The sequence below is a fragment of the Chironomus tepperi genome, unplaced genomic scaffold, assembly GCF_022539635.2.
Source record: "Chironomus tepperi strain 1889 unplaced genomic scaffold, CSIRO-AGI_Ctep_v1 contig_310, whole genome shotgun sequence".
NCBI lineage: Eukaryota > Metazoa > Arthropoda > Insecta > Diptera > Chironomidae > Chironomus > Chironomus tepperi.
The window spans coordinates 285,822-299,802 of NW_027226432.1; the positions used below are offsets into that span (position 1 = coordinate 285,822).

The window sequence follows — 13,981 nt, forward strand, 5'->3', positions numbered from 1 at the left end:
AAAAATTAGGTAATTCAAAAACCGAGCTTTTGAAATTTATTCTATCAATTTAAAAATTCGACAAAAACTTTCAGGAACTTTGTTAACTTTAAAATATTTTTCCTATTGCGTTCTTAATTTGAGTGTGCTTTTATCAAATTCACGATGTGTAATGAGACTCATTCGCACTTTTATATTAAAAATATTAGGGCAGTCATATTTGTCGATTACTTCAGATATTTAATAAGGGGCTCATTCACTTCTTAAATGCAGTTCTAAGGTTCTTTGCAAAATCTTTTTAAAATTTCGAGAAATTTGAACTTTTACCCATGTCACGGCTGATGCATCTTTCTCGTCTGTTAACTACACCATTGATGATCTGTTCCAATAAATCACATTGCCCAATTTTTAGTTCTATATCTTAAACACTGTTTAGGGTCATTAGAACCTAAAAACGAAGCGTAATAAATGAATAACCTCTAAATCTCCAAGAGGAGCAGTCAATCCTTAACCTGAGTTGCAATTCCCCTCTCAAAGACTTCTTTCATTGATTTTGCGACTCATTTAATAAGAAAATAATATCAGATTTTTTCGCTGATGTGTCCGCATTTATATGGATGGATAGAAAATAAACTTATAGCGCGTCATGCTATAATATGAAATAAAGAAGCAAGTTGGGTAATTGCTACAAAATGCAAATAAACTCGAGACATTATTTAATTGGAAATGAACTTAGAAAATTTGACAATTCAAAACTTAACGGACTTTTAAAATTTAAAATAAAAACTTTTGAAATTTAACGAACTTTTCATGAATTAAAATTAAGTTTAAATGAGTATAGTCATAGGTACGACTCAGAATAATAATAAACAATATCCAAACATATATCAAACAAATCACATTTCCCGGCACATTTTCCATACCTAAATTGCGTCAAAAAATATTGTTCGAATATAGGCAATAATAATTTTCCTAAGGTTAATGATCCCAATTCCTACTCAAACAATCCTAACAATAGCATGCAACTGTCAAAACAATCATTTCGATTGATATTTTACCTATCATAAAATTATTTTCTTTTTTATTCATTTTTTTCTCGTCAATTTAATATTTTTTTGGATTTTTTGGGTATGTCCTTAGATCAAAAATAATTATCTTTATTATTTAGGTATATCCTGTTTTGATAAGTGCACAAAAATGTTGCAAAAAAGTCATTTTTCACCTTCAAATTTTATACAAAATTTATTTAATATCTTTTTTGCAATGACATTGATGTTCTGTGCATTAAAATGAGCAAACTTGGTGATTTATTAAAAATATTTCTTGTTTATCGCTTGAAGATCACAAAAAATTGGTGCTGAAATATATTGAAACATGAAATATTATCGGTGACTTTATTGTGCTACTTGAACTTTTGACTGCTGTGGCTTTTGGATTGGCAAAAATAATTTAAATTCAGCTGGTAACTCATCTTCGGAATATAAGCGATCGGAGAAATAGACACGTCTTATTCGACAATTGGCATGAATTTGAACACGCAAGGTTTCCACATAATTAGTTCCATATGCACGTCGTGTGAAATCTGATAAATTAAACTGAATTTGATTCCAACCCTCCTATAAAGAATAAATAAATAAATTAAATGTTAGGCAAAGTTATAGTTATTTGCATTAAGTTGTTTTTGACTGTTTGGTTGTTGGGATGATTGTGCTACTTGAGTCACTTTGACTGGCTTGGTTGTCATGAACCAGAATTATAAAACATTGTTTAATCCAAGGATTAAAAGTTTGGATTAAATTAATCCTTGGATTAAGTTAATCCAATAAATTGAATCTGAAAACAGCAGTTCCAGCAAGTGAAATGCGCCTCAATCATCCCTCCAAAAGCTGTCCAGCCAAACAAAAGTTTTTTCTTACATCAAGTCTCATCGGCATCGTACAAATGAATGGCTTCACTCTAGTCGTTGATTGATAATTTGAAGCTCTAAATCGCCTCCTAACATTTTTATCATCAAGAACCTTAAACCAAATACAAAAAGGATAATTAGTCAAATGAGAGCATTAACACCCGATTGAAATTCAAATTCATACATCACGTATGGTCTTGATTTCTTTTCGTTCATAGCAACGAACTTTTCATGCTTAGCAACGAATAAAAATCAACAATAGCTTAACATGGAAAATTTATTGATTTTCCTCATAGAAATTAATGAAATTTTCTTTATGAATTGAAGAAGTAGGCTGTATCTGGAACTTACTTGAACTTCAAATGTGAAATATTTCTTAAGATTCTTTATGATCATGACCAGAAATGGTAACTTAATTCCTAGAGTCTTTTTTGGATCTGATGGGCATGTTATGAACGTCACTGATACATTACTTGAGATTATCTCCAACACCAAACTCTGAATGTCATTGTCTGTAATCCGTTTTATATGTCCGTTTCGCACCTAGAATTGTAGATTAATTTAATGTTAGTAAGCTTATTTAATTGATAATAACGTGATTTATGCTGAGATTCATGTGATTTTCTGGATCTTATATTTCACGCCAGTTCTTGACATCTTTTATGATTTACTCATTAAATTTAATTACAGACATGAGAAAATAAACATAATTCACATGAATAGCTCAGCATAATTATAATTTAATTCAAAACATTAAATTTTGCCGCTAATATTTTCGAAAATTCACGAAAACTCACCTTTTTGTCCCATATTTGTAAAGGTTTACTGCCGATACTATAAAGGATTGATAAAAATCCTGACTGAAATGTGTTTTTGAACATATCTTTCACTTAATAATTTTAAAAATCACGATAAAATTTTTATGATGTTTACTTTCTGAATATTTTGATGAGAATGAATGAAAATTTCTACAATTTGTGTGGTTGTAGTTGTGAAAATTTCTACTAACGGTCGTTTTAATTTTGAATTTTTGGAGAAATTTGTAGAAATTCAGTTTAAATTTGAAATTTTTACGACATCCAAAAAATAACGGACTCAAGATGTGATACTTTTAGGAACTAAATTAAATCGAATAAATTAAAATAACTAAAAATTGTTGGAACATTGCATGACATTCACAACATTCAGAAGAACCTAGAAAATCAATATTTATAACATCCGCAAGCTGTCATCAAGACAATAACTTTGTTTTATGCGAAATAATAAAGAAAGAAGCAACAGTTGGCATAGAAACATTACTGAATACATGTTGTAGACTAATGAAATGCTCATGTTTATTGCATAAACTTGACTTATTGACTATAACTATAATTTTCTTAAAATAATCAAATCTTGAAACTTTTTGTCGTAGAACAAATAAGGATTACTTGGACGGATCAGGCATAGTTAAAATTTCACATGAATCTTCATTAATGAGAACTGTATGTTCATGCTGACTAGTTCTACTATTATCTATTGTGCTAACAGTCCATTCATCTTCCCATAATTCAATTTCACCAGCTCCTTCAGAGAATATTGGCTCAATTGTGAAAATCATTCCTTTTTCCATGGTTCCAATTTCATAGTCATTCTCAAAATGATAAATTTCTGGTGGACAGTGGAACTCCTCGCCAATTCCATGACCAATAAAGTCTTGGACAATATTCAGTTCTGCTCGATTTGCGTAAGCTTGCAAAGCCTTTCCAATTTCTCGAAAATCAACACCAGGTCTGCAGATTTTTATGGCTTCATAAAGTGCTTTTTCATTGTGATAGACCAGATATCTTCCATTATCGTCGACATTCCCGACCAAAAAAGTCTTTGAACAGTCTCCGTGACAATTTTGATGAAATACTGTTATATCAATATTAATAATGTCCCCATCCATTAATTTTCTGCTGTCCGGAATTCCATGACATGCAACATTATTTACAGATGTGCAAATAGCTTTTGGATATCCACAATAATAAAGAGGTGATGGATAGCAGTTCTGTTTTATTATTTCATTGAAGACAAATCTGTCAATTTCGTGCGTTGAAATCCCTGGCTGTAATGATATGAAATTTTAGTGATTAATTAGGAATAATACAAAAAATGTATACTGGATCTAAAAGTACGCAACTGAGTTGATAAATAATCCAGTACACTTTTTGATATCAGTAAAAAGGAGCGATTTGAAGGTCAAGTTCATGGTTATTTCGCATTAGACTGCATAACATGGAAAATTCTTCAAAAACCGACTGGATCTTATAGATTCTTACCTTAACAATCTCATGACACTTCTCTAGTATGTTAGCAGCAATTTTGCAGCTCTTTCGCATATTTTTGATCTGATTTTCATTGTTAATGTTTATTTTTCCAATTAAATTGGCTGGTTTATTTATTTCTGTGTAATAGCTTGGCTTAACTATGTGATCCGGTACAACATAACTAGATTCCACTTCTCCAGGTTCATAAATAACGTTTACAAATGTCCTTATGCTATTTTTAATAGTTTTAACTGCATTAAAATTAAATTTTCTCAAAGTAAGCATTTCAATGTTTTTATTTACAAAATCAACATATGTTTTGTAGACTTTTGAATGTTTTTTGTCGAGTTTTTCATTGTTTCGTCGACTTCTCATCTGGTGCGAAAATTTTTGTGCAAAAATATTTAATTCGAGTATTAATCGTGTTTTAACAATTAAAATAACACCGCAAATTAATAGATAATAACGATAAGACATAGTAATCATTGAATGTTAAGAGAAAAGTCGCGAGTTAATGTCAAAAAGTGAAAATTTTTAAAAAGTTGAAAAAAATTTGTTTATTGTTTACGTTTTAAAGGTTATTAATTAACAATGGCAAAAAGATCGGTTGAAAATATTGTGGAAGAATCATTAAGAGATGACGAACCTGATCGTGTTAAATACAATAGGAACATGAAGGAGCGAATCAAGGTGAGTCCAAAGATTTATTTTAATTTTTTTGGGTTATGTGTTTGAGAGAAATTTATGACATTTAAATATTTATGGATGTTATCATGTGGGATCATGAATGAAAAGTGTATTCTGGTGAAGAAACAAACATGAATCAATAGAATTATTGATTAAATCTCTGATTATAATAGGAATCTAATACAATTGTTTTAAACTCGTCTAAAATTTAATCAAAACAATGTTAACGGATATTTTAAAAATTCAAATTTCAAATTCGACGATTCCAATCCGCTCAAATCGTCTAATCCGAATTAGACGTTCGCTAAAATCGTATGCTTCAAAAAGTCAGTTTGTATTTGCCCTCCGTGAAGATCAGTTTAAATTTTACGCGCTTTTGAATTAACCAAACTAGTGCTTGTTTAAAAAAAAATATTCACAAGAACATTAGGAAAAAAGAAGACAAACGGCAGAGAAAAAAAAATTAATGCAATTAATTATAGCCTAATTAATTAAGACAATTTTTAAATCGATAAATAAAATTGATCTTAAATTTAATTAATTACTTTGATGAATGAACATGCAAGCCTGACTATATTGCAATAAAATTTAAATAATATAAAAAAAAGGTCTCCAGACACAAAGGAAAGAGGAAGAGTTTTTTCAGTAATAAAATAAAAGTGAAGAAACAAAGAATTTGGTGCAAATATAAAAATCTAGTGTGAGTGCATATAGAAAAGTGAATTAAATTAACTAAACAAAAATAATAAAGAGTGAATAAATAAATCGGTAATTATATTTTTTTTTATTCCTACATATAAGAAGTAAGAAAAAAAATTATTTTATTCTCGTGGAAAATCCAATGAAAAGTGAAAGTTCTTGTCGGCTTTTTTTCTTCCACACATATCAACGATTTTTTTAAGCATTTTACCGAGTATTAAATAAAATAGTCATGAAATAAAGAATATATTCTTTCTTATTTATTTACATCCGGAGAAATGTAAGAGCATTTTTCCGCAAAAAAAGTATAATAAGTATAGCAGATGGAGTCTGTTCCTCATTTATCTCCATCTGTATTAGTTAAAGATTCTCCTATATATTTTTTGGTATTTGTGGAAGAAAGACATAAAAATAAAAAATAAAAATTGAAAAAAAGAATTTCAAAAAAATTGATATAGAAACAAAAAGTAATTGGACTGTCTGGAATGGAACACGAGACGAGAATAAAACAAAAAAACACAGAGAAGTATTAATTTTTAAACTGAGCGACTGAAACAAAAATGAAGTTTGTTGTGCAAAATAAAATACATCCATCCATAATTGTCATTCAACGCATCAGGGAAAAATAACTGATTTTAAACCTGAAAACTACAGAAACAGGATAGAAGAAGCAAACGACGAAAAAAAAATCCCTGTTTTTGTTTCTAGGGGTTGGAAAAAAAATGCTCTTTATGGTTTGCCACTTACTCTTTTCTGCTTTTGTGTAATAGCAATAATAATATCAATGCAAATGGTTCCATAACAGAAAAAAAGGGATTCAGACATGTTTCAATGCAGCTTTGTGAACGATTTGTTGTTGCCTGTTCTGCTCTTCTCTTTCATATTTTTTTTTTGTCGTGTACATATGTACATAAAATGCAACGACGATATGAACATAAAACTTATTTATTTCCATGAACTTCTGTGTGTGTGTGTGTGTAAAATATTTGTGAGTGTTTATGAAGGTTCTTTTTTTTTGTTGTTAGTAGATGATGAAAATGCGTTAGGATGCCATTTAAACTGTCTACATTATGAAATAAAATTGAATCTTCCATAGAGTGAAGATGAAAATTTAATTTTCTAACAGCATTTTAAATGCTCTGTTTATTATGCTCGTAGGGCGCATTTTACATGCTATAAATTTGATTCAAATATTAAAATTCAAAATTTAACGACCTTCAAAGATTCAATTTCAATTTAACAATTTTCAAAGGTTTCAAACATTTTGACATTCAAAATTTTGAAATTAAATTTCAAAACTTAACGGTCATGAAAATTTTAAAATTAAATTTCCCTGAAATTTGTCAAAAATTATTAGAATAATAACGGTTATAATTTCACAATTTCAAGCAAATACCCGCCGACATAATGACAGTTCAATAAGCATCCAGACAGTAAAGTTTTTGACGAATTGCGCTAAAAATTAATTTAATGGAAAAAATTTTATACAAAACGTCCGAACGAGGAAAAGAAAGAAAAATTAAATTCTTTTCATTTCTTGTTATGTTTATTCGAAAGAAAAACCTCTCGATGTAAAAAAAAATTGTTTTTCGAGGGAAAAAAATTAATATAATTTTTTTCGTTCATGATGATTATTTTCCCATTTTCCTTTGGAGTTTTAGCTTCAAAATGTGCTTTTTGGAAAATTTCCATGACGGATAAAATTTTTCTTCTCTATCTTCTCTCCATGTCGTCGTGCGATGAGGAAATTTTTATTATTTTTCTTTTTCTTTCTTTTTCATTCACGAGCTTGTGTATGTGAAAATGTATAAAACACGATCGTGAGCATGGAGAAAAATTTCAATTTTTCTTCTGTTTAATTGCGTCGAAGATTTTTTTCTTTCTTTTCTTTTTTCCTATTCACAAGAATTTTTACTCTTCCTATTTTGCCCCATATTTTTCTAATTTATTCATCTTAATATCTTCTTGATCAACATACATTTATCTTTTTCTTGTTACTCGTAGTCCATAAATATTACTAAATTTGTGTAGAATGAATTATAGGAGGGAAACAAAAAGGTTTTCGGATGTGTGTGATGCATTTTTTACCGGTAAATTTAATGTTTGAGCTTCCATTTCGAGTGAATCATTTTCAAAAGAAATGAATTAATGTGCTAATCAAGATATATTGATATTTTGTTGTCAGCAAATATACCTTACTGATAAAATTTGATAAAAATTAGATTATTGATTAGTACATCAGTTCTAAAAGTCACATTGATTGATTTAAAGTTCCAACACCGGTTTATAAATGTGAATAAAAATTGCAATTTCTCTAGCTTGTGTTTAAAGGAAGTTGTATGAGCCAAGGTTTTACAATTTCATTCAGTATAGACTGCTTTTTGTGTGTAGAACGTAAAGTCAGGTATGCAGTTAGGATGTTTAATAGGAAAGTGACGAAAATGCAATTCTTTTTGGCGCTTTAGCAGTTTGTACCTGCTGCACACTATGACCAATTTTGAACGAAAAAGTCTATTCAAGCCAACTCGAATTCATCTAATTTTCGACAATTTCATTACAAAATCAGAATCGATTCTAGTTCTGCCTGAGAAGCCCTGTTAAAATCCTCATCCAATCCCTTCTGTTTTTGTTAAATTTGGAACAAAATTTGTAAAATTTTTTGAGTTATTCCATAATAATGCAAATTATTGTAATACATTTTATGCAAAGTATTATAATTACTTCATTCAGTCATGCAAAATATAAAGTATTATAAAACATACTTTACATATTCAAATTTCATAATTTATTTTGACTTATTGTCTTTCACAAAGCTTTATTCATCAATTTTAGAAGGCCGGTAACTTTCAAAAATTATTAAAAATGCATTTTTATTCACATATTTATGAACTGCTGAGTCTACCGGATTATAATCCAATCTAGAACCAGAAAAAAAACCCAATTTTGAAATAATCGCGCTTTAAAAAAAAACTTAATTTATGATTCTCAATCATCGCCGCTGATACAGATTAAACATCTCTCCCTTCCGTAAATTGAATTTATGAATATATTTCACATCCAGAATGTTTTTTTTCTTCTTTTTTTTTCAAAGGCCGGCAACCTCAGATTTATTCAAATGTCGATGAAAAGCGCGAACCAATTTTTCATTAAATATCCAAAATCTGCCTCTCGTCACATAAAAAAGAGAGCAATGCACATAGAATATTCCAGAAAGTGCTTGTATTAGTACAAAATAGATGTAAAAAGAAGAAATGTTGAGACCGAAAAAAGAAAGAATGAAAAAAAATTGTACATGAATATAATATTTAATCATAGCAACAACAAATTTTTGTTGTTATCCAACATTGAATCCATGTACATTGCCTTTCATAAACAGCCGGAGAACGTAATCGTCTACATAACAGCAGCAAGCAAAAGTAGTAGTAAAGAGAGAGAGAATGAGCCATTGAAAATGAAATTCTTTTTTTTTTCATTTCATATACGACACATAACAATTTTTTTCGATATAGGGACCGAGAATTTTCCATTTTATGCTCTTTTTTCCCCCCATATTCACCATACACATGTTTTCTTCTTTTATTCTTGTGTGACTTGGTTGCTATGCTTCATAATACTTGACACTGAACTGCGTGCTGTTTGATTTAAATGTACGTGCTCAAATTGTTGGGGAAATCGCGCTAATATTGAGAAAAATATTAATATTTTGATAGATTTTTTGACTTGTGGTGGACGAAAGCGCTTTTTTCGATTCCATACAATCAAAATTATTCATTTGTGGAGCTTAGACCCTCAATATTTCATATTTGGATAGATTAGTTTATTAAAATTCAAAACAATTACATACCATATTGGATCAAGTACAACTCACCGACAGACAGACATCCATAATTCGAACATTACCATTCCCATACCCTTTAGAAATGCAATACATTAATAAAGGCGACGAGGACGAAGAAGAAAAAAAATAATAAAAAAGTCCTGGACATGTAGTCGCTTGCTGTTGTCAATGTGACATATGAATGTGAATCGATTAACTGTCAATAATATTACGCAAAAAAGAAGAAGACCGTAGAGACCCTCCCGATGAGACTAAAGCTGCATGCTATCAAATTTCATTATTATGACGAAATATTTCCTTTCAAGAAAAAATTCAATTGAGCATTGAACATTTCACAAGAAATTGTTTTCATACACAAAATAGTTATGATTAAGCGTTTGTCGGCGAAAAAAAAAATTACATTTTATATACAAAACAGAAAAGAAGAAGCTTCCAAATAGCTCTTTAACTTTGAAACGAATATGTGTACATATATTTCCTATTTAAATAGAATTTTTTTTATATTTCATTTCCACTCCGCATTTTTATTATATTTTCTCGCTTTGCCTCACTGCTCCGCTTCGTCATCACGTCGTTGGGTTCATCATCCCAAAACAACACAATCGGGTTCTCCGGCTGAGAGTCACATAGACACACAACTACATATGTATGTGAAAAGAATATTCACTCTATCATTTTGCTCCGTACATACATTTTTTCTTTCTTCTGTGTGGCACATGAAACCAAACAGCGGATGGAAACGAAAAAAAAAAAATAATAAAATAAATAAAATTTTTTTTCTGTTCTTGCTTTATATGTTTCCAATACATTCACGAAGTATGTGAGTGAAGAATAATAAGTGTCGGCGCGCTGGGCTGATGGTTGTTTGGAGAAATACAGAGTAAAAAAAAAAGAACCGGGAGACAGTAAAATAAACAGACTATGGAATTACTATTTGCTTGACTTCAAACAAATAGTCGAAGATTGAGCATAATGCATAAATATAAAGTAAACATTGTTTGTGGGAGAATATTTCATGCTTTTGGAGATGAAGACAAAAAAAAAAGGTTTTTTACACTTTGTCGTTAATTTTACTTCACTTAAGGGAATGTTTTTACGGTAGACTGCTACAATGTAAATGAATCTTAATGTTACTTACATTTTCTACCCATTATATGACTCACTGGTTCTCATAACTTTTGCTAATTTTAAGCTATTCTGAGTAAAAGCATTACGATATGGCTAATATGACTTGAATGTACAAAGCACATCTCCCATGCTTTAATTTCTCTTGAAATTTTATTTCATTAAAATTGACATAAAAAGTTATTTAGAATTTGAATCATTAAAGGATTCCTCCGCGAGTCTGTCAGACATTATCGCAAGAGATACTTAAAGCTTCACATAAAAAAACATCATAAAAACTAAATTCTAAATGAAATTATGAAAATTAAATGAATGGAGCCTCGCTTGCTCTGTTTCTCAACTTATTGCCTTTACTCATGTCTACAACGTCTATTGTCTTCTTCATCATCGTTATAATTTCTGCTTGAATGGGAACTAAGGGAACTAAAACTTGAATAAATGATTGCTCTAATGTAAAAGCGCAGTGAGAATGTAGGAAATATATAATTTGGTAATTTTCTAATACATAGATTGTTGCTAACAAAGCTTATGGTCGATATGTATTATGCATTGATATTTTGAGTCTAGTTGACTCAGTTTAATACATAATACATAATATGTGTCAATTAGAAGCTCTTGTGAGTCACAACTAGATGTAATCAAATTTTCCTTCAAAAGCTTATGTCAAAATCAAATTTCCCTAAAAGACAGCCAAAACATACATAACATAGACTACCAAACTGCTACCGCCAGCTCCTTCCAAACTAAATTTCGTTAAATGTGTTGAAAAGTCGTATACAGCAAAGACTAACTCAATTTTTCTGCGTACACTTGAACTCGGGGCCACCCTTTCTAATGATTAATTTATGATGAAGCACCATAACTGACTTCTATATACTTTATGTGAGACTTGCTTTAGCCTTTTTAACCTTAAAAACAAAAAAATACACAATCTTGAATAACGCACTTCTTCTTAAAAACTCAAAACAAATTGAAATTTTTATTCAATGTGTCAGCAAAGAAATCGTCTGCGAGTTCATTTAAGAATGAAATAAAAAAAAAACTGCAAATATTATACACGGAGAAGTGAGATGGCAATATAAGAACGTGGATAAAGAAGGAAAAAGATTCAGTAATTTATAAATATAAAGCATGATGGGCGATGAATGCAGGAAATGTATAAAGAAAAAAATAAGAGACATTAAAATCGAGTGCGAGAAAGAGGATGGAAGTGAGTCTACAAATAATGCATTGAGATACGATAAATTTTTTTTTTCTTTTTCTTCATGTGATATAATTTTGAACGATTGAAGAGCATTAGCCGGCATTTTTTTTGAGGCGGAAGGTCAAGTAAGGTTAAATTCTGGGTATTTGATTGGGAATTGTTTGGATTTTAATTGATTTTAGGGTTTCTTGGTATTCTGTAGCATTAAAATTACATTGTTTGATGACCATGATTTATATCGATGCCTATTGTCGTTAGTAATTAGACATTAGTGACGTATAGGTCTGAAAGATCTCAATTTTTCAAGACACAATTAGTAAATGACCTCAAAAAGATCGCAAGCTTCAATCAATTCATTAATTGATCCTCTTAGGATTTGACAATTTAAAAAGAAAATTTCCCATACTTCAATTCCATTTAAAAAAATACACACGAGTTAGCTACAGAGAAAAATTACTTAAAACATGTTTAATATCAAAAATTTTGTTGAGTTATTTAGGAAGAAAAAAAAATTCGGTTGTATTAAACAACTTAATATTCAACTGACATGAAAATTTCTATTAATAATATCGAATTTCTATCAGAAATTGCTGACGTAATTCGCTTATATGTACCTCCTTCTGATTTTTTTTTTCTTTCGCTTTATCTTAATCTTCATTCGCTCTTCATGAGATCCAAAATTTGTTGAAAACGATATTTTTTTTTGTGTGTTCCTCTTGATTTTTCATCTCGAAATAATTTGTTTTTTTTTGGTGCTCCATTATTTCAATGCGACTCTTTTTCATTCTTCCCAATTAGAACATATTCGCTGCTTTTTTGTTAACAAAAAAAGCAATCGTTCTTCTTTCTTCCATCATCCCATTCAGCTGGAGACTAAATATTCATGCAGAATATAATAATATCAAGACATATGAAACATAATAACAAAGTAAAAAAAATGTCTGTGCCTGCACAACAAACAGCAACAACAATAAAATTGAAGTAAAGAACGAAAAAAGAAAGAAAAAAAAATCCAAGCAACATACAGTTGACTTGCTGTTTTTGTTGTTGTTGCTGCTAGTTGCACAGACAGAATTTCATAAATTCTCAAAACGGAGAGAATGAAACGAATGACTTTCGGTGTGAGGCAACCAAAAATTAAATTAAATGAAAGAGAAAAATAAGCAAAATGATGAAGTTTCACGATACTTTTTTTTGTTGAATTTTAATTTTTCTTTGAATTTTGAATTTAGTTGCTTAATGCTTAAAAGCGAAGCACATGAATTTATTACTTCAATAATAAACAAAAATAAAAAAGTTTCCTTTCTTCCTTATCCTTGCTTGATGTGAATGTTTTAGAGCAGTGTTGGTGTTTAGGTGCTTACCTGGGATTTTTTGTTGTATCTTAGGGTTAATAGGAAACCAAACATCTTGTATAGTCAATATGGGTATAAGTAGATATGTATAAAATTGATTTTTTCGGACTGTAACGTTGACAAACAAGTTTAGTCAATAGATTGTATTAGTTAGACTTCTAAAGATTACATAAGGGCACTATATGGAAGGGTATTGAGCAATTTGTCAATATGTAAGATAGTGCTAGACTTATACATTGATTAGAATTAGACAGATGCCATGAAACAGTCAGGATCTTCAACATTCCGTTCACTAGACAGTAAATTAAGCTATGGATCACCCTATAGCATCAGCTCATTCACTAATCAGACTTACCAACACTGCCTCAGACTAATAATCACCAAGCAAAAGCTAAGTACACAGCCATAAAGTTGTGAAAAGGTTTATTAAAAAATACCGCAAAAAATATGAGAAATTATGATGTAGGAGGCAACAAAAAGGGGTTCACACAAAAAATGATGAATAAAAATTCCAACCAAAAACAACTTTTTTTTTTCCATTTTATATTCATAATCATTATGAATTTACACATATTTCATGTTCATGACTGGAAAAATCCTACAAAGAAAATGGAAAGTACTGAAAAGTCATTTAATTTTTAATATGTAAAGTAGAGAAAAATATTTCCCTTTTTTACTCCTGTCTAACAAAGCCCAATAAAGGAAGAATAATAATAATGAAAGAAGAGGAAGAATTTTAGTAAAAAAACCTCGAACCGGCTTGAATAATTCATTACCTTACAAAACAAAACTTTTAACCGTCAGTTCTGTTTTTATGTTCTTGTTGTGCCTTTTTTTTCATGAACAACGAGAATAAGAATAAAAATTTATGCATGTATATTCGCATAAAACAAAGAAAAA

At 29.8% G+C, this 13,981-nt stretch overlaps 4 protein-coding genes across 4 annotated transcripts in view; 2 read left to right on the top strand and 2 right to left on the bottom strand.

Annotated features, from left to right (window-relative positions):
* Positions 1 to 1,080: 1,080 nt before the first annotated feature.
* On the bottom strand, positions 1,081 to 2,826 carry Bug22 (cilia- and flagella-associated protein 20). The gene is made up of 4 exons (XM_070643485.1): positions 2,683 to 2,826; positions 2,237 to 2,428; positions 1,896 to 1,997; positions 1,081 to 1,595 (listed from the first exon to the last, which is right to left on the bottom strand). Exons 1-4 carry the CDS (start codon positions 2,764 to 2,766, stop codon positions 1,374 to 1,376), a joined length of 600 nt encoding a protein of 199 aa, XP_070499586.1. The 5' UTR covers positions 2,767 to 2,826; the 3' UTR covers positions 1,081 to 1,373.
* Positions 2,827 to 3,188: 362 nt separating this feature from the next.
* Positions 3,189 to 4,492, bottom strand: LOC139092908 (methionine aminopeptidase-like). The gene is made up of 2 exons (XM_070643481.1): positions 4,186 to 4,492; positions 3,189 to 3,971 (listed from the first exon to the last, which is right to left on the bottom strand). The coding sequence occupies exons 1-2, from the start codon at positions 4,456 to 4,458 to the stop codon at positions 3,309 to 3,311; spliced, it is 936 nt and encodes a 311-aa protein (XP_070499582.1). The 5' UTR covers positions 4,459 to 4,492; the 3' UTR covers positions 3,189 to 3,308.
* Positions 4,493 to 4,563: 71 nt separating this feature from the next.
* The window catches only part of LOC139092909 (putative mediator of RNA polymerase II transcription subunit 29), an 81,693-nt gene continuing 72,275 nt past the window's right edge, over positions 4,564 to 13,981 (top strand). The window contains exon 1 of the mRNA XM_070643482.1: positions 4,564 to 4,863. Within this exon, the coding sequence (XP_070499583.1) occupies positions 4,765 to 4,863 (99 nt within the window). The 5' untranslated portion in view covers positions 4,564 to 4,764. The remainder of the gene's footprint in view (positions 4,864 to 13,981) is intronic.
* brat (brain tumor) overlaps positions 5,219 to 13,981 on the top strand; it is a 32,904-nt gene continuing 24,141 nt past the window's right edge. Inside the window, exon 1 of the mRNA XM_070643479.1 lies at positions 5,219 to 5,628. The gene's annotated coding sequence lies outside the window, so the exon portion shown is untranslated. The remainder of the gene's footprint in view (positions 5,629 to 13,981) is intronic.

Bases quoted from the DNA above. Each gene is read 5' to 3' on its own strand.
- LOC139092908 (XM_070643481.1), bottom strand. From the start codon at position 4,458: ATGCTTACTTTGAGAAAATTTAATTTTAATGCAGTTAAAACTATTAAA. The intron at 3,972-4,185 runs GTAAGAATCTAT...ATATCATTACAG, and splicing joins AGTGTCATGAGATTGTTAAG to CCAGGGATTTCAACGCACGA.
- Bug22 (XM_070643485.1), bottom strand. From the start codon at position 2,766: ATGTTCAAAAACACATTTCAGTCAGGATTTTTATCAATCCTTTATAGT. The intron at 1,998-2,236 runs GTAAGTTCCAGA...ATTTGGTTTAAG, and splicing joins ATTTCACATTTGAAGTTCAA to GTTCTTGATGATAAAAATGT. The intron at 1,596-1,895 runs GTAAGAAAAAAC...TATTCTTTATAG, and splicing joins CGATGCCGATGAGACTTGAT to GAGGGTTGGAATCAAATTCA.